Genomic DNA, 23,810 nt, shown 5'->3' with positions numbered 1-23,810 from the left:
TATTCAGCCCCTTTACTTTCAGTGCAGCAAACTCTCTCCAGAAGTTCAGTGAGGATCTCTGAATGATCCAATGTTGGCCTAAATGACTAATGATGATAAATACAATCCACCTGTGTGTAATCAAGTCTCCGTATAAATGCACCTGCACTGTAATAGTCTCAGAGGTCCGTTAAAAGCGCAGAGAGCATCATGAAGAACAAGGAACACACCAGGCAGGTCCGAGATACTGTTGTGAAGAAGTTTAAAGCCGGATTTGGATACAAAAAGATTTCCCAAGCTTTAAACATCCCAACGAGCACTGTGCAAGCCATAATATTGAAATGGAAGGAGTATCAGACCACTGCAAATCTACCAAGACCTGGCCGTCCCTCTAAACTTTCAGCTTATACAAGGAGAAGACTGATCAGAGATGCAGCCAAGAGGCCCACGATCACTCTGGATGAACTGCAGAGATCTACAGCTGAGGTGGGAGACTCTGTCCATAGGACAACAATCAGTCGTATATTGCACAAATCTGGCCTTTAAGGAAGAGTGGCAAGAAGAAAGCCATTTCTTAAAGATATCCATAAAAAGTGTTGTTTAAAGTTTGCCACGAGCCACCTGGGAGACACACCAAACATGTGGAAGAAGGTGCTCTGGTCAGATGAAACCACAATTGAACTTTTTGGCAACAATGCAAAACGTTATGTTTGGCGTAAAAGCAACACAGCTCATCACCCTGAACACAACATCCCCACTGTCAAACATGGTGGTGGCAGCATCATGGTTTGGGCCTGCTTTTCTTCAGCAGGGACAGGGAAGATGGTTAAAATTGATGGGAAGATGGATGGAGCCAAATACAGGACCATTCTGGAAGAAAACCTGATGGAGTCTGCAAAAGACCTGAGACTGGGACGGAGATTTGTCTTCCAACAAGACAATGATCAAAAACATAAAGCAAAATCTACAATGGAATGGTTCAAAAATAAACATATCCAGGTGTTAGAATGGCCAAGTCAAAGTCCAGACCTGAATCCAATCGAGAATCTGTGGAAAGAACTGAAAACTGCTGTTCACAAATGCTCTCCATCCAACCTCACTGAGCTCGAGCTGTTTTGCAAGGAGGAATGGGAAAAAATGTCAGTCTCTCGATGTGCAAAACTGATAGAGACATACCCCAAGCGACTTACAGCTGTAATCGCAGCCAAAGTATTAACTTAAGGGGGCTGAATAATTTTTGCACGCCCAATTTTTCAGTTTTTGATTTGTTAAAAAAGTTGTTGTTGATTCTTCACAAAAAAATACAGTTTTATATCTTTATGTTTGAAGCCTGAAATGTGGCAAAAGGTTGCAAAGTTCAAGGGGGCCGAATACTTTCGCAAGGCACTGTAGATGGCATCATGAGGAAGGAAAATTATGTGGATATATTGAAGCAACATCTCAAGACATCAGTCAGGAAGTAAAGCTTGGTCGCAAATGGGTCTTCCAAATGGGCAATGACCCCAAGCATACTTCCAAAGTTGTGGCAAAATGGCTTAAGGGCAACAAAGTCAAGGTATTGGAGTGGCCATCACAAAGCCCTGACCTCAATCCTATAGAAAATGTGTGGGCAGAACTGAAAAAGTGTGCGAGCAAGGAGGCCTTAAAACCTGACTCAGTTACACCAGCTCTGTCAGGAGGAATGGGCCAAAATTCACCCAACTTATTGTGGGAAGCTTGTGGAAGGCTACCCGAAATGTTTGACCCAAGTTAAACAATTTAAAGGCAATGCTACCAAATCTTAATTGAGTGTATGTAAACTTCTTACCCACTGGGAATGTGATGAAAGAAATAAAAGCTGAAATAAATCATTCTCTCGACTATTATTCTGATATTTCACCTTCTTAAAATAAAGTGGTGATCTTAACTGACCTAAGACAGGGAATTTTTACTCAGATTAAATGTCAGGAATTGTGAAAAACTGAGTTTAAATGTATTTGACTAAGGTGTATGTAAACTTCTGACTTGAACTGTATATTTTATTCCCCCCCTAGGTAGAGTGTTAAGATGACTTTGTAATGAAAAGTGCTATATACAAATATAATAATAATTATATATATTGTTTTTGTGTTTTTTTAAATTTATTAATACACTACAGGGGAAAAATGAAGACGAATTGCACATTCATGGTTGTGTCACAAATGTCACCCTCTTTCCTATATAGTGCACCGTCAGACCAGGGCTCAAAGTAATGCAATACAGGGAATAGCGTGCCATTAGGGACACATAGCATATAACACACCACTCCCTCTTATCCCTTTCTCTCCAGATCTCCCTGCTGAAGCAGAGTCTGGAGCTGCAGCTCTCCCAGTCCCAGGGCGCGCTGCAGCAGCTGCAGGCCCAGTTCAGCCAGGAGAGAGAGCACCTGAGCCAGCAACTCCAGGAGCTGCAGCTGGAGCACCAGCGCAGAGAGCACCGGCTGCAGGAGGCTCAACGCTGCGCCCATGGCACACTGGAAGACGCCCGCCAGCACCAGCTCAGGGTGAGAGAATAATACACACACACACCCCTCATATATGTTGTGCAATCAAAGGTATTCATACCCCTTGACTTATTCCAACAAAAATTGTGTTACAGCCTGAATTCAAAATTGATGAAATGTTTATTTTATCTCAACATTTTACACATATTACACCATCATGACAAAATGAAAACACGTTTATTTTTTTTGTTGCTATTATTGAAAATGAAATACAGTAATGTCTAATTTACATAAGTATTCACACCCCTGAGTCAATACATGTTAGAATCACCTTTGGCAGCGAATACAGCTGTGAGTTCTTGAATAAGTCTGTAAGAGCTTTGCACACCTGGACTGTACAACATTTGCACATTCTTCTTTTTGAAATTATTTTGTCAAGTTGGTTGTTGAGCATTGCTAGACAGCCATTTTCAAGTCTTGCCATTGATTTTCAAGCTGATTATAGTCAAAACTGTAACTAGACCACTCAGGAACATCAATGTTGTCTTGGTAAGCAAACTCCAGTGTATATTTGGTCTTGTGCTTTAGGTCATTGTTCTTCTGAAATGTGAATTTATCTCCCAGTGTCTGTTGGAAGCAGACTAAACCAGGTTTTCCACTATGATTTTGCCTGTGTTTAGCTCTGTTCCGTTTATTTTTATCTTTAAAAAAATCCCTAGTCCTTGCTGATGACAAGCATACCCATAACATGATGCAGCCACCACCATGCTTGAAAATATGAAGAGTGGTACTCAGTGATGTGTTGTGTTTGCCTCAAACATAACAATTTGTATTTAGGACATAAGTTAATTTCTTTGCCACATTTTTTGCAGTTTTACTTTAGTTCCTTATTGCTAACAGGATGCATGTTTTGGAATATTTAAATTCTATACAGGCTTCCTTCTTTGTCTGTCATTTAGGTTAGTATCGTGGACTAACTACAATGTTGTTGATCCATCCTCACTTTTCTCCTATCACAGACAATAAACTATTGGCCTCATGGTGTATTCCCAGATAGGTTTCCTTCCTCTCCGGCATCTGTGTTAGGAAAGACCCCTGTATCTTTGTAGTGACTGGGTGTATTGATACACCATCCAAAGTGTAATTAATAACTTCACCATGCTCAAAGGGAATTTCAATGTCAGCTTTTTAGATTTGTTTCCCATCTACCAGTAGGTGCCGTTCTTTGAGAGGCAGTGAAAAACCTCCCTGGTCTTTGTGGTGGAATCTGTGTTTGAAATTCACTGCTCGATTTAGGGACCTTAAAGACATTTGTATGTTTGGGGTACATGCAACTTAATATATGACTTCATAAGCATATTTTTACTCCAGAACTAATTTAGGCTTTCGACAACAAATGGTTTGAATACTTATTGACAAAAGACATTTCAGATTTTCATGTTTAATTAATTGGTAAATGTTTTTGTCAAGGGGTGTGTATACTTTCTGAAGGCATTGTAAATACTTTGTACCCATACACATGCTCCATACACCTCACTCATTGACCATTGTTTCTCCAATAGTTTTTGTGGTATAAGATAGCATGTACTGTTAACCATCCCCTACTCTGTGTCTCCATATCCTGTCAGATACTTAAATGTTTTACATTTTAGTCATTTAGCAGACGCTCCAGAGAGTAGTGAGCCCGTTCATTTTGATCCTTTTTTTGTTGTACTGGTCCCCCATGGGAATCAAACCCACAACCCTGGCATTGCAGGCGCCATGCTCTACCAACTGAGCTACACCTGAGATATACATTGTCAGTGTCACTCATCTGAAATGGTCACTGTGTCTCACTCTCCCTCTTTATCTCCCTCCCTCACTCTCTCCCCTCCCTTTTTATCTGCCTCTCTAGTACCTACAGTAAATGCACTTTTAGCCAGTTTATTAGGTACACCACCCCGTTCATGAAAATGCTTTGGTCCTACAGACAGTGAGTCACGGGACCGCTATATAAAACAGACAGACAGGCATCGAGGCATTCAGTTACTGTTCGATTGAACGTTGGAATAGACAAAACGAGGGACCTGAGAGACTTTGAGCTTGGTATGATCGTGAGTGCCAGGCGCGCCGGTTTCAGTATCTCAGAAACGTCCGGCCTCCTGGGCTTTTCATGCATGACAGTGTCTAGGGTATTACAAAGAAACATCCCGTCAGCGGCAGTCCTGTGGGCGAAAACAGCTCATTGATGAGAGAGGTCCAGTGGCCACCAACACTGGACAATTGAGGACTGGAAAAACATTGCCTGAAAAATCCCGGTTCCTGTTGCGTCATGCTTGATGAAAGAGTCAGCATTTGGAGTAAACAGCAGGAGTCCACAGGCCCCGTCCTGCATGGTGTCAACGGTACAGGCTGGTGGCGGTGGTATAATGGTGTGGGGAATGTTAGGTCCCTTGATACCATTTGAGCAACGTTTGAATGCCACACCTTGTAGAAACTTTGCCCCTGAGAATTCAGGCTGTTCTGGAGGCAAAGTGGGGTCTAACCCTGTTCTAGATGGGTGTACCTAATAAACCGAAACACTGAGTGTATTTCTCTTCTCTTTCTTATACCTCTCAATTTCCTCCAGCTGGCTCCTTCTCTCTCTTTTTCTTCCCCTCTCTTCTCCTAATGTATCTATACCCCTGCTCCCTTTCCTTTCTTCCACTCAGCCCCCTTCCTCACTCCCTCTCTCCATTAGTCCATGTCCAGTTGGATTCATTCCCATTCCCACCTTTGTGTCCATGTCACCATCTGGATGTGTCCTCTGACCTTAAGCCTCAGTCACCAAACCACAGAGCAGTGAGTTGGAAAAACTGCAGTGCTGCTGCTACCAGACCTGCTGATGTAATGGCAATTAATCCCAATTGAAAACCACTGCTGAATTGTTGCCTGTTACAAGAATGTGGGCTTCTTCAAGAAAGACTTCAGGCTCTAAAGAAAAATCATGGAGTTGCAGGTATAGTAATTGGATTTCAAGTTTGCATCAAAGCAGTATTTATATTGTAGTGTGAAACAAAAGGAAGTTAGTCTGCATAATAATTCATATAATATTCTGTGTTTGCGCAGTAAGGATATTGTTTTTGTCGGAAACCCAGTTACTAACTTTGATTGAATTGGGACCTTAATAACTCTACTGGCCTCTTACCTAACATATCAATCCATTTAATTTGTGAATACAGTGCAATATACCGTATCGACCAGCACCTGTTTCCGAAGGATCAAATTTGTTTCAATTGTAAAGAGGGTAGGTCACTGTTGTAATAGAGCAGTGTTATCAGGACTAGCCTCCAGTTAAATTAGATTGAACCCAGTAGAAAGCCTTTGATGTAGAAAAAGCGGTAAACAGAGGCTAACAGGCTCTATATTTGCCTCACACCCATGCTGGGGCCTTGAAAGCTATACCTCTTAAGTTACTGTTCCATAAGAATTAACAGAAAATGTCCCATTTCTTGCATGGCCTGCATACTCACCAGAAGTCACCTATTGAGCATGTTTGGGATGTTCTGGAAGAACGTGTACAACAGTGTATTCCAGTTCATGTAATATCCAGAAACTTCGCACAGTTATTGAAGAGGAATGGGACAACATTGCACAGGCCACAATCAACAGCCTGATGTGTTGCACTGCAAGAGGCAAATGGTTGTCACACCAGGTACCGACTGGTTTCTGATCCACACCCCTACCTTATTTTTAAAGGTACTGTTTCTGTGACCAATAGATGCACATCTGTATTCCCAGTCATGTGAAATCCATAGATTAGGGCCTAATGAATTTATTAAATTGACTGATTTCCTTATATGACTGCGTGGCCATGCACACCTCCAACTCAATCATCGAGTTTTCAGACGACACCACAGTGGTAGGCTTGATTAGCAACAACAACGAGACGGCCTATAGGGAGGAGGTGAAGGCCCTCAGGGTGTCTGGTGTCAGGAAATAACCTCTCACTCAACGTCAACAAAACAAAGGAGATGATCATGGACTTCAGGAAACAGCAGAGGGAGTACAATGCATCACCGGGGGCAAACTACCAGCCATCCAGGACACCTACAGCACCCGATGTCACAGGAAGGACAAAAATATCATCAAGGACAACAACCACCCAAGCCATTGCCTGTTCACCCCGCTTATCACCCAGAAGGCGAGGTCAGTACAGGTGTATCAAAGCTGGGACCGAGAGACTGAAAAACAGCTTCTATCTCAAGGCCATCAGACTGTTAAACAGCCATCACTAACATAGAGGTTGCTGCCAATATACAGACTCAAATCTCTTGCCACTTTAATAAATTTATTTAATAAAGGTATCACTAGTCACTTTAATAACACCACTTTAATAAGGTCTACAGATCCTACATTACTCATCTCATATGTATATACTGTGTTCTATACCACCTACTGCATCTTGCCTATGCCGCACGGCCATCGCACATCCATATATTTATATGTACATATTCTTATTCATCCCTTTACATTTGTGTGGTTAAGGTAGTCATTGTGAATTTGTTTGATTACTTGTTATATATTACTGCAGTGTAAGAACTAGAAGCACAAGCATTTTGCTACACTAGCATTAACATCTGCTAACCATGTGTGTGACCAACAAAATTTGATTTGATATGAACTGTTACTCATTAAATCTTTGAAATTGTTGCATGTTGCGCTTATATTTTTGTTCAGTATAATTTGAGACACTAAAATGGTGGACAGTTGTTTATCTCATGGTAGTGGGCTGCTCTGTCCATCAGCTCATCCATCTGTAATGTCAGCCTTTGTCACATCTTATTGTGATATTTACATCAATGATATATCAATGATATACAGTGCCTTGCGAAAGTATTCGGCCCCCTTGAACTTTGCGACCTTTTGCCAAATTTCAGGCTTCAAACATAAAGATATAAAACTGTATTTTTTTGTGAAGAATCAACAACAAGTGGGACACAATCATGAAGTGGAACGACATTTATTGGATATTTCAAACTTTTTTAACAAATCAAAAACTGAAAAATTGGGCGTGCAAAATTATTCAGCCCCTTTACTTTCAGTGCAGCAAACTCTCTCCAGAAGTTCAGTGAGGATCTCTGAATGATCCAATGTTGACCTAAATGACTAATGATGATAAATACAATCCACCTGTGTGTAATCAAGTCTCCGTATAAATGCACCTGCACTGTGATAGTCTCAGAGGTCCGTTAAAAGCGCAGAGAGCATCATGAAGAACAAGGAACACACCAGGCACGTCCGAGATACTGTTGTGAAGAAGTTTAAAGCCGGATTTGGATACAAAAAGATTTCCCAAGCTTTAAACATCCCAAGGAGCACTGTGCAAGCGATAATATTGAAATGGAAGGAGTATCAGACCACTGCAAATCTACCAAGACCTGGCCGTCCCTCTAAACTTTCAGCTCATACAAGGAGAAGACTGATCAGAGATGCAGCCAAGAGGCCCATGATCACTCTGGATGAACTGCAGAGATCTACAGTTGAGGTGGGAGACTCTGTCCATAGGACAACAATCAGTCGTATATTGCACAAATCTGGCCTTTATGGAAGAGTGGCAAGAAGAAAGCCATTTCTTAAAGATATCCATAAAAAGTGTTGTTTAAAGTTTGCCACAAGCCACCTGGGAGACACACCAAACATGTGGAAGAAGGTGCTCTGGTCAGATGAAACCAAAATTGAACTTTTTGGCAACAATGCAAAACGTTATGTTTGGCGTAAAAGCAACACAGCTGAACACACCATCCCCACTGTCAAACATGGTGGTGGCAGCATCATGGTTTGGGCCTGCTTTTCTTCAGCAGGGACAGGGAAGATGGTTAAAATTGATGGGAAGATGGATGGAGCCAAATACAGGACCATTCTGGAAGAAAACCTGATGGAGTCTGCAAAAGACCTGAGACTGGGACGGAGATTTGTCTTCCAACAAGACAATGATCAAAAACATAAAGCAAAATCTACAATGGAATGGTTCAAAAATAAACATATCCAGGTGTTAGAATGGCCAAGTCAAAGTCCAGACCTGAATCCAATCGAGAATCTGTGGAAAGAACTGAAAACTGCTGTTCACAAATGCTCTCCATCCAACCTCACTGAGCTCGAGCTGTTTTGCAAGGAGGAATGGGAAAACATTTCAGTCTCTCGATGTGCAAAACTGATAGAGACATACCCCAAGCGACTTACAGCTGTAATCGCAGCAAAAGGTGGCGCTACAAAGTATTAACTTAAGGGGGCTGAATAATTTTGCACGCCCAATTTTTCAGTTTTTGATTTGTTAAAAAAGTTTGAAATATCCAATAAATGTCGTTCCACTTCATGATTGTGTCCCACTTGTTGTTGATTCTTCACAAAAAAATACAGTTTTATATCTTTATGTTTGAAGCCTGAAATGTGGCAAAAGGTCGCAAAGTTCAAGGGGGCCGAATACTTTCGCAAGGCACTGTATTTTCAAGTGCGTGACGATACTTAACATTGTGATGTGCAAGACTATAATTTCAGAGACTGCAGTTTTCTCAGTTAGGCTGAGAACTCAATATGTTGACATTTAAGTCAAAAAATGTTTTTTAACTAGGCAAGTCAGTTAAGAACAAATTCTTACTTTAACCCACTGTCCCTAGGCCGCATTTAACTGCCTGTTCAGGGGCAGAATGACAAATGTGTCCCTTGTCAGCTCGAGGATTTGATCTTGCAACCTTTTGGGTACTAGTCCAACCCTCTAACCACTAGGCCACCCTGCCGTTCCGGCAGGCTTATTTTTTTGCCATGCTAAGATTAATTAATGAGAATATGACTATAATATTATAAACAAGCTCATAAAATGGCACAATCTGGAATGATCTAGTCTTTAATGGCGCAAAAAGGATTATATTGGATATCACAATATTTGGAGAAGCATATCATAGAACAGGTCTCCTGTCAGAAAAGAAATTACAAGATGTTATAATGCTGTTATTGCATCAAATGGTTGTTTTATGCAACAGAATAAGGGGTTGTTAGAACGCTCATCTGTGTGTCTTCTACTGAGGATGGGCCGCTGGAAGATTTACGTTGTCTTTGGGTGATACCGCATTCCAGAGCATGAGTTAATGTTTCTGTTCTGTAAGGTACCCTGGAGAGATGACTCCAGGGCCAGACCCTGGTCTCTTCACAATGAGATACTGTCTGCTGTGAATTAGAAGTGTCTTTCATACAAATCTTAACCTTGTGACCTGTTTCATACATCTGTTGTTTGTCATGTAGACTGAAGGAGGGTGGACTTTGCTATAAAATGCTGTGGCTCAAAACAGCTCGTTGAGTTCTCAGTGATCACCTCCAGGGGTGATTACCAACCAGCTCCATTACTGCAGTAATTAAATAATAAAGTTTGATTGTTTTGAAGACATCTACAAGTCTCTCCTTTTGATTACAATAATTCCACCACACTCTCCAAATATCGGCCAACCCTAGTGTGTATGTGTGCCTATTAGGAGTGTGCCCATCTGACCATATTCATAATCGAATCCGTAAATTGACAGTTATTAGTCGGATCAGATAATACTCATAATCAGAATAACAGAAGTGTTTTAAAATGCCTAAATAGAGGATGGCAATACATAATCATCTCCCTGCAGATGAAGCTGCAGATCAGCAGCAGCAGCGGACTTGTGTGTCTGTGTGTTTGTTCTCAAAACTTGCAGGCAGATGAGTTTGCTGACACTCAGTCAGAACGCGCATAAGCTTTTCATGTTTTTCCTCCCCTTGCTCTGCTTGTTAGATATTATGCACATTCTAGAAAACATTCTTGCTGTGTGTGCGCGTATATGCATTTACATATGTTTGAAAATATATTATGTCATTTTAGGTGATGTACTGTATATGTTGCTACCATTTGTACAATGATTTGTTGAATGATTAAACACTGTGTGTGTGTGTGTGTGTGTGTGTGTGTGTGTGTGTGTGTGTGTGGTGGTGGTGGGGAGGGGTCTAGGCTTTGGAGGAGCGTTTGAAGCAGGAGCAGAGGGAGGAGGTGCTGGCGCTGAAGGATGCCCACAGACGCACACTGGACATCCTCAGACAGCAGTCAGAACAGGAGCTGCAGACGTTGCGCTTTGAATTGGAGGACGAAGGCAAGGCCATGCTGGGTAAGAGCCTCACACACTGGACAATTTTTTAAAGAAGTGGGGCAGTACCACTCTCCACATATTTTTTGTTTATTGGATAGGATGGAGGTAAAGGTAGAACCCATGCGGCAGTGGTATATGTGATCCAGAGGCAACAGCTTAAACCGAAAGACAACCTTAAGCCACCGTGCTGGACTATTCGATCACAAAAGCCACCTTTGAAAGAACACACACACACACACTCTCCAAAGCTCTTTTTAATGAACCAAGGCATCATTTTAAAAGTGATAATGAATGACGAGTGAGAGATACCTAATTGTACATTTCTAACAGTTTATTATCAATGTAGGTGGTGTACTACCTGTCAATAATCAGGTGTCAGCAGCAGCTCAATTTGGCTCACAAGTGATTTTATTTGCACAATTTATGTTGGACAAATAAAAACACTAGGAATGCAGCTAGTAATGACTTTAATTTAAGATATTTCTTCTCAAATAATTCCTTTAATAAATAAAGTTATATATTATCGTATCCGGACCAAATCTGAACCAATTATAGGTCTATGTTTGGTTCAGATTTGGTCCAGACCAGCCTTGATTTCAACGTCCACAGATGTCTGGACCAGCATCGATTTGGCCCAAACATATAGTGGTTGCTCCACTAAAAGTTTTGTGATTATGCTGCGGGACTTAGAGGTAATTTGTGGTTTAGTACGATACCCTGCGTCACCACTTCATTGCTCCAGACCAGAGCAAGGGGGAGTAAGAGCACTGATTATGCTTTTGGGTCCTACTGTTTCTCTGACAATGAATGGGCGACATAAACATAAATAGAAACTGATAATTTTGCACGACTTCAGTATTACTTACTAAAACTGTTGTTACACTAAGGTTTTTATTATTTTATTTTGTTAGGATTATTTTGCTCTGACTAGTAGTGTAGCCCACTCCCGACCAGTCATGTTGTACAGCGCCTGAGTGTCGCAACGGTCTAAGACACTGCATAGTAGTGCAAGCTGTGTTGCTACAGATGCTGGTTCATTACCTGTGCTGTCCTCGACTGGAAGACCCATGAGATGACACTAGGTTTTTGGTTTCCCTCTGTCTAAAAACATAAATATATCATTCTAAATTACAAACTGGCTTTATTTACAAATTAGCAACAAGGTCTCAGTCCGTGTTCAAGAATGGTATTTTTCTCACTCATTTTACGTTATTTGAAAATTAAATATTTATCAATATGTTGTTATTTTATAAACAAAGTGATTATTATTAATTTAGAATGATATAAAAGCCCCTTGGATATTGTCAGATATATTATTAACCCTGTTATATTAGCAGGACAGTATATTGGTCATGGCGCACAATGGGATTGCCTTACAGTTCTCCAGCTGTATCCACTGAAAGCATGTGAGGTGCAAGGCACGAGGGCATGGGGCACGGGATAGTCCGCAGAGCAGCGCACAGAAGATGGACCTAGCCCATGGGGAAGGGAGAGGGGGGGTTGACCCCCACCCTGCCACACTGGGTAGCACAGAGCAACACTTTAAGGGGGAACGTTCCCGCTGTTCTTAGTGCCAGTCTGCACGTTCAAACTTAAACAATGTAACTAATAATGGCGTCTTTATGCTTTCGTTAATAAAAGAATGATAAAAATACTCTTTCAACATGCCAATGTTTATTTAGTTATGGATCCATAATGAATTACTATGGGAATAAATATCACTGAATTACAGAAATATCCTCCAATATGTAATTATTGGCAGAGAGTCACGTCATATTTTTCGACATACTGTAGGTGTACCGTAGGCGACATGAGTCTCAAAAGTGTTGAGTAATGTGCTGTTAAGTGGTGTAGGTCTTATTTATTTAAAAAAGCAATAGGATTTGAAGCAATAGCCTACAACTATTTTAGCACCGTTTCTCGCTGCTCTGAGATAAGCATGGGGACTGGTCTTGATAAATCAATGAGATTGTCATTTTGACTGAATCTCCGTTTGGGTATTGGTTAGACTATAATTATGGTGTAGAAATGTTATGCTCTTAGTGTAACCTTTATATAACTAGGCAAGTCAGTTAAGAACAAATTCTTATTTACAAGGACAGCCTTCTTCCTTTTCCTTCCTCCCCATCAGTGAATTGAACCCCGGTCTCCTGCGTGCCCGCACAACACAGAGATTATTTAGCTAAATAGCCAAGTACTGTAGCCTACTCCCGACCGTCCCGTTTTAGAGCGCCATCATTTCCATTCCATCCTAACTTAGACCCATCCTAACGGAAAGGGTTTTTCAATTTTCTTGGAATAGAAACACCATAATATTAATTAAATCAATTAAGCAAAATGTCTTAAAATCAGTCCCATGTACAGTCGTGGCCAAACGTTTTGAGAGTGACACAAATATTAATTTCCACAAAGTTTGCTGCTTCAGTGTCTTTAGATCTTTTTTGGCAGATGTTACTATAGAATACTGAAGTAAAATTACAAGCATTTCATAAGTGTCAAATGCTTTTATTGACAGTTACATGAAGTTGATGCAAAGAGTCAATATTTGCAGTGTTGACCCTTCTTTTTCAAGACCTAAGCAATCTGCCCTGGCATGCTGTCAATTAACTTCTGGGCCACATGGATAATCATTCTTGCATAATCAATGCATGGAGTTTGTCAGAATTTGTGGGATTTTGTTTGTCCACCCGCCTCTTGGGGATTGACCACAAGTTCTCAATGGGATTAAGATCTGAGGAGTTTCCTGACCATGGACCCAAAATATCGATGTTTCGCACCCCAAGCCACTTAGTTATCACTTTTGCCTTATGGCAAGGTGCTCCATCATGCTGGAAATGGCATTGATCGTCACAAAACTGTTCCTGGGTGGTTGGGAGAAGTTGCTCTCGGAGGATGTGTTGGTACCATTCTTTATTCATGGCTGTGTTCTTAGGAAAAATTGTGAGTGAGCCCACTTCCTTGGCTGAGAAGCAAACCCACACATGAATGGTCTCAGGATGCTTTATTGTTGGCATGACACAGGACTGATGGTAGCGCTCACCTTGTCTTCTCCGGACAAGCTTTTTTCCAGATGTCCCAAAAAATTGGAAAGGGGATTCATCAGAGAAAATTACTTTTCCCCAGTTCCTCAGCAGTCCAATCCCTGTACCTTTTGCAGAATATGAGTCTGCCCCTGATGTTTTTCCTGTAGAGAAGTGGCTTCTTTGCTGCCCTTCTTGACACCAGGCCACCCTAAAAAAAGTCTGCATGCAGATGCTCACACAGAGTGATCTCCAGCTTTGTCCTCGTCAACACTCACACACGTGTTAACGAGAGAATCACTGCCATGACAGCTGGTCAGCTGGTCCTTTTGTGGCAGGGCTGAAATGCAGTGGAAATGTTTTGGGGGGATTCAGTTCATTTGCATGGCAAAGAGGGACTTTGCAATTAATTGCAATTCATCTGATCACTCTTCATAACATTCTGGAGTATATGCAAATTGCCATCATTAAAACTGAGGCAGCAGACTTTGTGAAAATTTATATTTGTGTCATTCTCAAAACTTTTGGCCACGACTGTACTATGTTCTTACAAAAAAGGGTTTAAATTCTCTAGTACAGCCACTATTGAAGGCTATCAAATGCTTCTCGATTGGCTTAAAGACAACAAAGTCAAGGTATTGGAGTGGCCATCACAAAGCCCTGACCTCAATCCTATAGAAAATGTGTGGGCAGAACTGAAAAAGCGTGTGAGAGCAAGGAGGCCTACCAACCTGACTCAGTTACACCAGCTCTGTCAGGAAGAATGGGCCAAAATTCACTCAACTTATTGTGGGAAGCTTGTGGAAGGCTACCCGAAATGTTTTACCGAAGTTAAACAATTTAAAGGCAGTGCTACAAAATACTAATTGAGTGTATGTAAACTTCTGTCCTACTGGGAATGTGCTGAAATAAATCATTCTCTCTACTATTATTCTGACATTTAAAATGTTTTAAATAAAGTGGTGATCCTAACTGACCTAAGACATGGAATTTTTACTTGGATTAAATGTCAGGAATTGTGAAAAACTGAGTTTAAATGTATCTGGCTAAGGTGTATGTAGACTTCCGACTTCAACTGTATGTACGGTTGAAATTTAGCCATCGAAATGATTACCAAAAAAAGACGTTGTTTCAAAGTAAAATATGTATTTTCAAAGCCATGCTCTACCAATTGAGCCTCACGGGACTTTAATGTTCCCCTCCTCCTCTTCCTCCCCTGTAGCCTCCCTGCGCTCTGAGCTGAACCACCTCCATGCAACAGCCATAGAGCATCTGCGCCAGATCCACCTGAAGGATAACACTGCTGCCAAACTGGAGCTACAGGGTGCTCTGGAACAGAGTCAGCAACAGGTCAGTCCGTAGTTGACACTTTTTGCTGCTTGAGGTAGAAGTTGCCCCTAACCACACTCTTAATCATACCCATAACAATTTGGGGGGGGGTGGTGAAATTATATCTGGGGGTGTATGTATTACACGTCTCATAGTAGGAGTTCTGTTCTAGGATAAGTTTTGCCTCATCCTAGATTAGTACTCTTACTCTGAGATGCTTGATACACATGGCCCCTGACTTGCTATCAGTGGCTAGAAAGGACCAGAGGAGGACTTTTAGGGTGTGTTTGTGCTTATTTTATTTTTTTTATAAATTGTTATTTGGGACTCATCCCTTGGGAGCTGAAGCTCACTGTTTGCCAAGCATCTGTGATGTAGCCAAAACAATATTATAATTATATTTGAAATACAACAGCTTGCGATCACATCGTGTGCATCTCATATACAGGCTGAGACAGCGTTTTGAAAAATAAATGCTGCTTTTGGTGTTGCTTTTTGCATTGGCAAACTGGGGTATGCAGTAACACAAACATAATAGGGTAGGATGATACTAAGTCGTATAGATAAGCAAACTGCCCAGAGGTCCAAGATTACCCATTTTCTCATAGTCTGTGCTTTAATCTTTAGGGTGAATCATAATACATAAGTGAAGAACAACAAAGAATCTGAAAGGTTCCATGTGTGTACACATTTCTATATATATTTCCGAGCACTTCGGTTGCATAATTTTCCTATGTTGGACCACGCTCTCTCTTTCCCTGTCTCTCTCTCTCTCTCTTTCCTTCCCTTGCTCTCTTTTTATTTCTCAGAAATACAAGGACAACCCATTTCAGTTAATTGCAGTGCTACAGCTTTTAACATGACCCACTTAAAAATGTAGACTGCGCCTTAGGGCTGACATCTACCCATGCCTCTTCCAAGCAGCTTCTACAATATCTCTTACAAATTAAACAAATTAGAAATAGGGTCCCAAATCAAATATTTATATATTTGGACCGCTTTAGAAATGTTGAAGTATTGTTGTAACCATATTGTTTTGAATAATACCTGGGTGTCACAAACTCACATCAATGAGGGAAAGAGGGGAAACAAGTTTGTTTCTTGGTGTAACCCTACATTTACACACTGGCAATTACTATTGAATTGGCTGTAGCAAAGTTGTGGAACTATTTATGGATGGAATCAAACCAGCCCCCCTATGTTTTTAGAGCAGGCGTACTAAGCTCTGTACCAATAGGATTCATTCGCTTTGATAGCTATCCCTAGAGTTGGGATCCTTAAAAAGTACCTGAAAATGTGTGCTTTTTCATTCTTGAATTGGAATTTCAATTCTAGTTCTGAATTGACTGAATTAGATTGGAATTGTCACCTCAGCAATTATGATTGTCTTCATTATCTTGTCTGACTTGGAACCAGGAGGAGGACCTGCTGGGTAGTATATCAGACCTTCAGCAGGAGGTGTCCTGCAGAACCCACCGTATCACAGACCTGGACCACGAGATCCACTCCCTCAATGAGACCATCAGCACCCTCACCAGAGAGCTGGAGCTCAAGGGCAAAGAGGTTCTCCGAGTCCGCAGCGAGGCCAACCAGCAGATCAGGTACTGGGACCCATTAACTGGCATCTATTTATAGTGACCCCTAAGGGAGCGAGGGAGTACCCAGGACTTCCAAACCTCTCAGTATATGTGGACCCTCATGGTCTTAGAAATGCTAGATTGACATGAAAAATAGTATTATATTTTTCAAGAGCCCACATTATCATGTGAGGTGTGATTTACATTTTTTTTTCCCCCAATCACTTTGGTGCTTAAGTGGTATATTTTTAAAACTCTAAGCACAAAAATCTAAACAGATAATCAAAATGGCTCATAATTCACAATTCTTAGTACATTTTCAATTGAGTGAGTACAACAAACAAATTCACAAAGTAACTTGTTCACTGTACCAAATCACTATTTCAATTTGGATCTGCTTTTTTCAAAATGCAATATTCACTTTACTTTTGATATGATTTTCTTGTCATTTGTCAACAATACTGTTAACTATGACTTTATCAAACTGCTCAAAACTGATAACTACTGAACCAAAATTATGTGGTGCCTAGTTAACGTACACGCAGTGTACAAAACATTAGGAACACCTTCCTAATATTGAGTTGCACCCCTTTTGCATTCACATTAGGCAATACAGTTACATTGTTTTTAAACATTCTAAAAACCTGTTTTTGCTTTGTCATTATGGGGCATTGTGTGTAGATTGATGAGGGGGGGAAAGAATTTCATAATTTTTAGGCTGTAACGTAACAAAATGTGGAAAAAGGAAAGGTATTGAATACTTTCCGAATGCACTATATGTACCCGGAGATAACTGAAGATCTCTATCTCTGGCATAATGCTATGCTCTGTGGCTAGAATGATTGACGTGATTGTGGCCATCCTTCAGTATGACGTGTCCTACAGAGACTCTCAAGATATAAATAAAGTCCCATTTCTCAGGACATGGCAGGTGTATCTTTTGGAGGTGACTGACATACACATCCCTCTTTTATTCCCCTTGAATTCTACAACATCCACAACCAGTTAAGCAGAGACTGTATTGCAGTTTGGATTTGGGGAAAGGTAGTGTTGTGTTTGGATAAATTCCATGATTAGATATGGGAAGAGAGGTAAAAATCTCACAGGAGTGAGTGCCTGTTATATAAATGCATTATAGTTATTTTTAGCTTGCTTTAATTATTTACTCATTATTGACTGGAGAGTGTACAGAGACTCATTTTAACATAGTTTGGCTGCAAACTTTGTTTACATTCAGCCAAAGGGGATATGTGACTGACCTCTGTTTCTCTCTCTCTGTGCCTCAGGGCTCATGAACAGGACCTGACAAAGAGACATGAGAGAGAGCTGGGGGAGCTGAGTGCTGTTCACCATAGAGAGACTCAGATCATGCTCTCAGACTTCAACAAAGCCCAGGAGCTACTGAAGGACAAGATCTCTGCCCTCCAGATACTGTAAGGGCACGGTGTGTGTATGTGTGTGTGTGTGAGAGAGAGCAATCAAAAGCCAGGGATCTCACCTCAAATGTTATTTTTATCCGATGACGTGTGCTAGAATGTTATGCCACTGTTGAAATGTTGATACACAGATCCTCCCCCATTGTTCTGCTTACATTCTTAATGCCATCTATGGTGACCTAATTTAGATGCTTCTACACCTGCACACCTGAGTGCTTCTACACCTGCATTGCTTGCTGTTTGAGGTTTTAGGCTGGGTTTCTGTACAGCACTTTGAGATATCAGCTGATGTAAGAAGGACTATAGAAATACATTTGATTTGATTTAGATAATTTTCAATGTGTGCGTCATCTAAGATGCCATACAAGGTACTGTGTGGCGTCTACTTGGCAATTTGATACTTTTATGGTTACCTAATGCATATTTTATGTTTTGATGTGTCACCCTGGTCTAGATTGGAGGGGACAGAAGATAAGTTTCGGAACAGAGAGAGTCGTCATGAGGACCTACAGGTCATTGCTGAGCTCAAGGACATGGTGACAGAGCGAGAGGCCCTTGTCAAGAAACTGGTGGTGGGTGGTCAACTCAAGGGCGTAGGTTTCACTTGAACATTGGGGGGAAAATAAACAGCAAATTCACTGGTGACTTTAAATAAATTTGATGAGGGGATACATTGACATTTTTACCATCCAATTAATCCTATTATAGTTGTATGCCATTACCCAATTCAATTTTTGAGATCTGCCCCTGACACAGTAGAAAAGTAATTCTCAGGGAATGGGTGGTGGTTGGTCAACTAACAAGAAACCTTCTCGGAACATAAAGTAATTACCATTTGGTTGGGCGCTGTTGTGGAAGTATGTTCCCTGGACATTATTTTTACATTATTGTGTTATTCCACGAGTAACTTTTGGGTCCTTTAATTTTGTCAAATATAACAATTTCACTTAATTTTAACATTCTGTCACAAAGAGCACATGTTCAACTTCATAACAAACATATTTTTCCATCTCAAGAGGTAAAATAAAAAATACATTTAAAAAAAGTGACTTAAACTGACAGGGTTGACGATTTTTATCTTAGATTTCATCTCCCCTTGTGACAAAGGAAATAGAAAGTTGTTGTGTGCCCTTTGTTGTTGAAATTGTTAAAACATTCCCAGCTTATCTATGTATGGGCAACAGCGTTGACGTGTTATGCTAGATGGGCCCAGTTTTCCACCACAAAACACCAGAAAATGTCAAAAAGATTAGAACCAGCTCAACTGCTTTTACATCTTGATTTAGCTATTAGATGATCAATGTTTGTTTCGACAAAAAAAAGATTTTAAAGGAATACGAGAGTTCACGTTACAGGGTTGACCTTAAAGCTGGAATCCCAGCAGTTAGAGCGCTGTGACAGTAACCAAAAGGTTGCTTATTAGAATCCCTAAGCCGGCAAGGTGGAAAAACTTGCCATTCTGCCCTTGAGCAAGGCAGTTAACCCCCACAAAAACTGCTCCCCGGACACCGATAACCTGGACGTCGATTAAGGCAGCCCCCCGCACCTCTCTAATTCAGAGGGGTTGAGTTAAATGCAGAAGACACATTTCAGTTGAATGGATACAGTTATGGAACTGACTCGGTATCCCCTTCCCCTTAATGGTGAAATTGCCACGTCCGTTTGAGATATTACAACAACAAACGCGTTTTTTTCCCCCCTCGGACATCATTGAATCCCCCGCGATAGAAGAGAAGATATGGACTGCAATTAATTTTACCATGCTGGGTGACGCTCCTCAGCTCGGCAACAAAAACAACTATGGCGGCCAGTGGCACTGATTCCCCTTACTACGGATTACATCGAAACTTGAGTGACAAATGTAAATTCATTTAGAATCACATTAAATTAAGTAAAAATATTCAGAATTGACTTTCCCAAAGCAACAAAGAACTAGGGCTTTACAATGATGGTGAAATATTGGGGTTAAGTGGATTAAAATATTCCTAGAAGTTGGAAACGGATAAAGAATAGCACTAAACCAGTGGCACAGATGAAACTGTCCAAGTAGTATTTAGATACATCTCCTTCAAATGTTAATATTTGGTTTTGTTGACAACCAAAAACAATTCGATATCACTTTTGCAATACAGTAAGGCCACAATTGAATGTATAGCACAGCGTGTTGTACAGTCGACAATTCGGATTTTAAAGGCATTTTCCCTGACATTCGTGGAGATCTCATTCACAGTAAATGCAATGGAAATTACCTTTAAATGTCAAGGGCGCTATAATGCGTATCAGATTGAGTCCCGGCCTAAATAGCAGTTAAAAATGAACATGTTGGATTCATGTCTCCAACTCAACCAAAACTCTAAAGTTAAAGAATAGGACCACGTGGGTGGCATAGATTGAACTATCCAATCAGTAGATACAGTACATCTCCTTCAAATGTTGATATGTGGTTTGTTGACAACCAAACAATTCAGTATAACTTTTGCAATACAGTGAATACTAACTTGACGACAGGTCAACAAATAATCTCTAACTCAACCAAAAATGTAAATTAAAGAATAGGATTAAGCACAAACTTTTCCCTGTTTACTTGAGTGGGTGGATATCTCATTGATCAAGGTCTCAATCAAATATTACCTAATTGTCCACAATGAAATACGTCCTGATAGGCCCTAAGTTGTATATACTGTTTCATAAACATGGTGGTTCGAGCCCTGAATGCTGATTTGATTGGCTGACAGCCGTGGTATGTCAGACCGTATACCACGGGTATGACAAAACATAGATTTTTACTGCTCTACTTATGTTGATAACCAGTTTATAATCGCAATAAGGCACCTTGGGGTGTGTAGTATATGGCCAATATACCACGGTTAAGGCCTGTATCCAGGCACTCTGCGTTGCGTAGTGATTAAGAGCAGCCCCTAGCCGTGGTATATTGGCCATATACCACACCCCCTCATGCCTTATTGCTTAAATAGTCAACTATAACAATAACTAGGTCCCTGGTTAGATCACATGATCTGGAAAAACAAATGTCCGTTGTCATGAATGGTCCTGAAATCGTATATGACAGAATCTTTATAAATCTTTACTTGGCAGTTCTCACCCTCGTTCACTCCCCCGCATGGATTTAAAGCATGGTGTAAGAAAGACATACAGTTGAAGTCAGATGTTTACATACACTTAGGTTGGAGTCATTAAAACTAGTTTTTCAACCACTCCACAAATTTCTTATTAAACAAACTATAGTTTTTGCAAGTCAATTAGGACATCTACTTTGTGCATGACACAAGTCATTTATCCAACAAGTGTTTACAGACAGATTATTTAACTTATAATTCACTGTATCTCAATTCCAGTGGGTCAGAAGTTTACATACACTAAGTTGACTGTGCCTTTAAACAGCTTTGAAAATTCCATGTCATGGCTTAAGAAGCTTCTGATAGGCTAATTGACATCATTTGAGTCAATTGGAGGTGTACCTGTGGATGTATTTCAAGGCCTACCTTCGAACTCAGTGCCTCTTTGCTTGACATCATGGGAAAATCAAAAGAAATCAGAAAAAAAAAAAGTCTGTTTCATCCCTGGGAGCAATTTCCAAACGCCTGAAGGTACCACGTTCATCTGTACAAACAATAGTAAGCAAGTATAAACACCATGGACCACGCAGCTGTCATACCGCTCAGGAAGGAGATGCATTCTGTCCCCTAGAGATGGACATACTTTGGTGCGAGATGTGCAAATCAATCCCAGAACAACAGCAAAGGACCTTGTGAAGATGCTGGAAGAAACAGGTACAAAAGTATCTATATCCACAGTAAAACGAGTCCTATATCGACATAACCTGAAAGGCTGCTTAGCAAGGAAGAAGCCACTGCTCCAAAACCACCATGAAAAAGCCAGACTACAGTTTGCAACTGCACATGGGTCAAAGGTCGTACTTTTTGGAGAAATGTCCTCTGGTCTGATATAACAAAAATAGAACTGTTTGGCCATAATGACCATCGTTATGTTTGGAGGAAAAAGGGGGAGTCTTGCAAGCCCATGTACACACCTATCCAATGCTATTGAGTCCATGAGGGAGAGTGAATGGGTGCACACTTCATTGAGAAAGGGAGAGAATTGGACTGCAGCTGTAGTTTCGGAACCTACCAGAAACATTTTGGGAACCAACAACGGATATCACAAAAGCCTAAGAGGCTCCAACATGAACCCCCCAGCTAGCTCCATCACTATCTATACAAATGCCCTCTCACTGACACTCAATGAGACCTTCAAACCATGAACAAGCACTGACATTCTTTGATTGTATGCCATGATTCATTGATTTTTATTAACCCTTGTGATTTATTTCAATGTATGTAATGTCTGAATTCCGTGCTTCAAGTACACATCAAACAGATAGAAAAATACCCACTCAGAATTTGTGGCCAAGATGTGACTATAGGATTTGAATATCTACCATCTAGCTACAAATCAGAGGGTATTGTTTTAAGTGTTTGCACCTGCTATGGTCATAAGTGAATAAAATAAACAAAAAAGAACACTGAAATCATTAAACTCTATTTAAGTTTATATATACAGTGGGGGAAAAAAGTATTTAGTCAGCCACCAATTGTGCAAGTTCTCCCACTTAAAAATATGAGAGGCCTGTAATTTTCATCATAGGTACACTTCAACTATGACAGACAAAATGAGAAGAAAAATCCAGAAAATCACATTGTAGGATTTTTAATTAATTTATTTGCAAATTATGGTGAAAAATAAGTATTTGGTCAAAATCAAAAGTTTATCTCAATACTTTGTTATATACCCTTTGTTGTTAATGACAGAGGTCAAACTTTTTCTGTAAGTCTTCACAAGGTTCTCACACACTGTTGCTGGTATTTTGGCCCATTCCTCCATGCAGATCTCCTCTAGAGCAGTGATGTTTTGGGGCTGTTGCTGGGCAACACGGACTTTCAACTCCCTCCAAAGATTTTCTATGGGGTTGAGATCTGGAGACTGGCTAGGCCACTCCAGAACCTTGAAATGCTTCTTACGAAGCCACTCCTTCGTTGCCCGGGCAGTGTGTTTGGGATCATTGTCATGCTGAAAGACCCAGCCACATTTCATCTTCAATGCCCTTGCTGAAGGTAGGAGGTTTTCACTCAAAATCTCACGATACATGGCCCCATTCATTCTTTCCTTTACACGGATCAGTTGTCCTGGTCCCTTTGCAGAAAAACAGACCCAAAGCATGATGTTTCCACCCCCATGTTTCACAGTAGGTATGGTGTTCTTTGGATGCAACTCAGCATTCTTTGTCCTCCAAACACGACGAGTTGAGTTTTTACCAAAAAGTTATATTTTGGTTTCATCTGACCATATGACATTCTCCCAATCTTCTTCTGGATCATCCAAATGCTCTCTAGCAAACTTCAGGCGGGCCTGGACATGTACTGGCTTAAGCAGGGGGACACGTCTGGCACTGCAGGATTTGAGTCCCTGGTGGCGTAGTGTGTTACTGATGGTAGGCTTTGTTACTTTGGTCCCAGCTCTCTGCAGGTCATTCACTAGGTCCCCCCGTGTGGTTCTGGGATTTTTCTCACCGTTCTTGTGATCATTTTGACCCCACGGGGTGAGATCTTGCGTGGAGCCCCAGATCGAGGAAGATTATCAGTGGTCTTGTATGTCTTCCATTTCCTAATAATTGCTCCCACAGTTGATTTCTTCAAACCAAGCTGCTTACCTATTGCAGATTCAGTCTTCCCAGCCTGGTGCAGGTCTACAATTTTGTTTCTGGTGTCCTTTGACAGCTCTTTGGTCTTGGCCATAGTGGAGTTTGGCGTGTGACTGTTTGAGCTTGTGGACAGGTGTCTTTTATACTGATAACAAGTTCAAACAGGTGC

At 40.8% G+C, this 23,810-nt stretch overlaps 1 protein-coding gene across 2 annotated transcripts in view; it reads left to right on the top strand.

Moving 5' to 3' along the window:
* The window catches only part of LOC139384902 (family with sequence similarity 184 member Aa), a 91,887-nt gene that overhangs the window by 54,258 nt on the left and 13,819 nt on the right, over positions 1 to 23,810 (top strand). The window contains exons 10-15 of one of the 2 annotated variants that reach the window (XM_071129803.1): positions 2,288 to 2,500; positions 10,425 to 10,578; positions 14,803 to 14,930; positions 16,326 to 16,510; positions 17,773 to 17,919; positions 18,377 to 18,494. In XM_071129803.1, coding sequence (XP_070985904.1) covers positions 2,288 to 2,500; positions 10,425 to 10,578; positions 14,803 to 14,930; positions 16,326 to 16,510; positions 17,773 to 17,919; positions 18,377 to 18,494 — 945 coding nt within the window. Of the gene's footprint in view, positions 1 to 2,287; positions 2,501 to 10,424; positions 10,579 to 14,802; positions 14,931 to 16,325; positions 16,511 to 17,772; positions 17,920 to 18,376; positions 18,516 to 23,810 lie in introns of both variants that reach the window. The other variant, XM_071129802.1, reaches the window with a different exon arrangement.

The sequence above is a fragment of the Oncorhynchus clarkii genome, chromosome 26, assembly GCF_045791955.1.
Source record: "Oncorhynchus clarkii lewisi isolate Uvic-CL-2024 chromosome 26, UVic_Ocla_1.0, whole genome shotgun sequence".
NCBI lineage: Eukaryota > Metazoa > Chordata > Actinopteri > Salmoniformes > Salmonidae > Oncorhynchus > Oncorhynchus clarkii.
The sequence above is the reverse complement of the archived record's forward strand: the minus strand, read 5'-3'. Positions and strand labels throughout refer to the sequence as shown.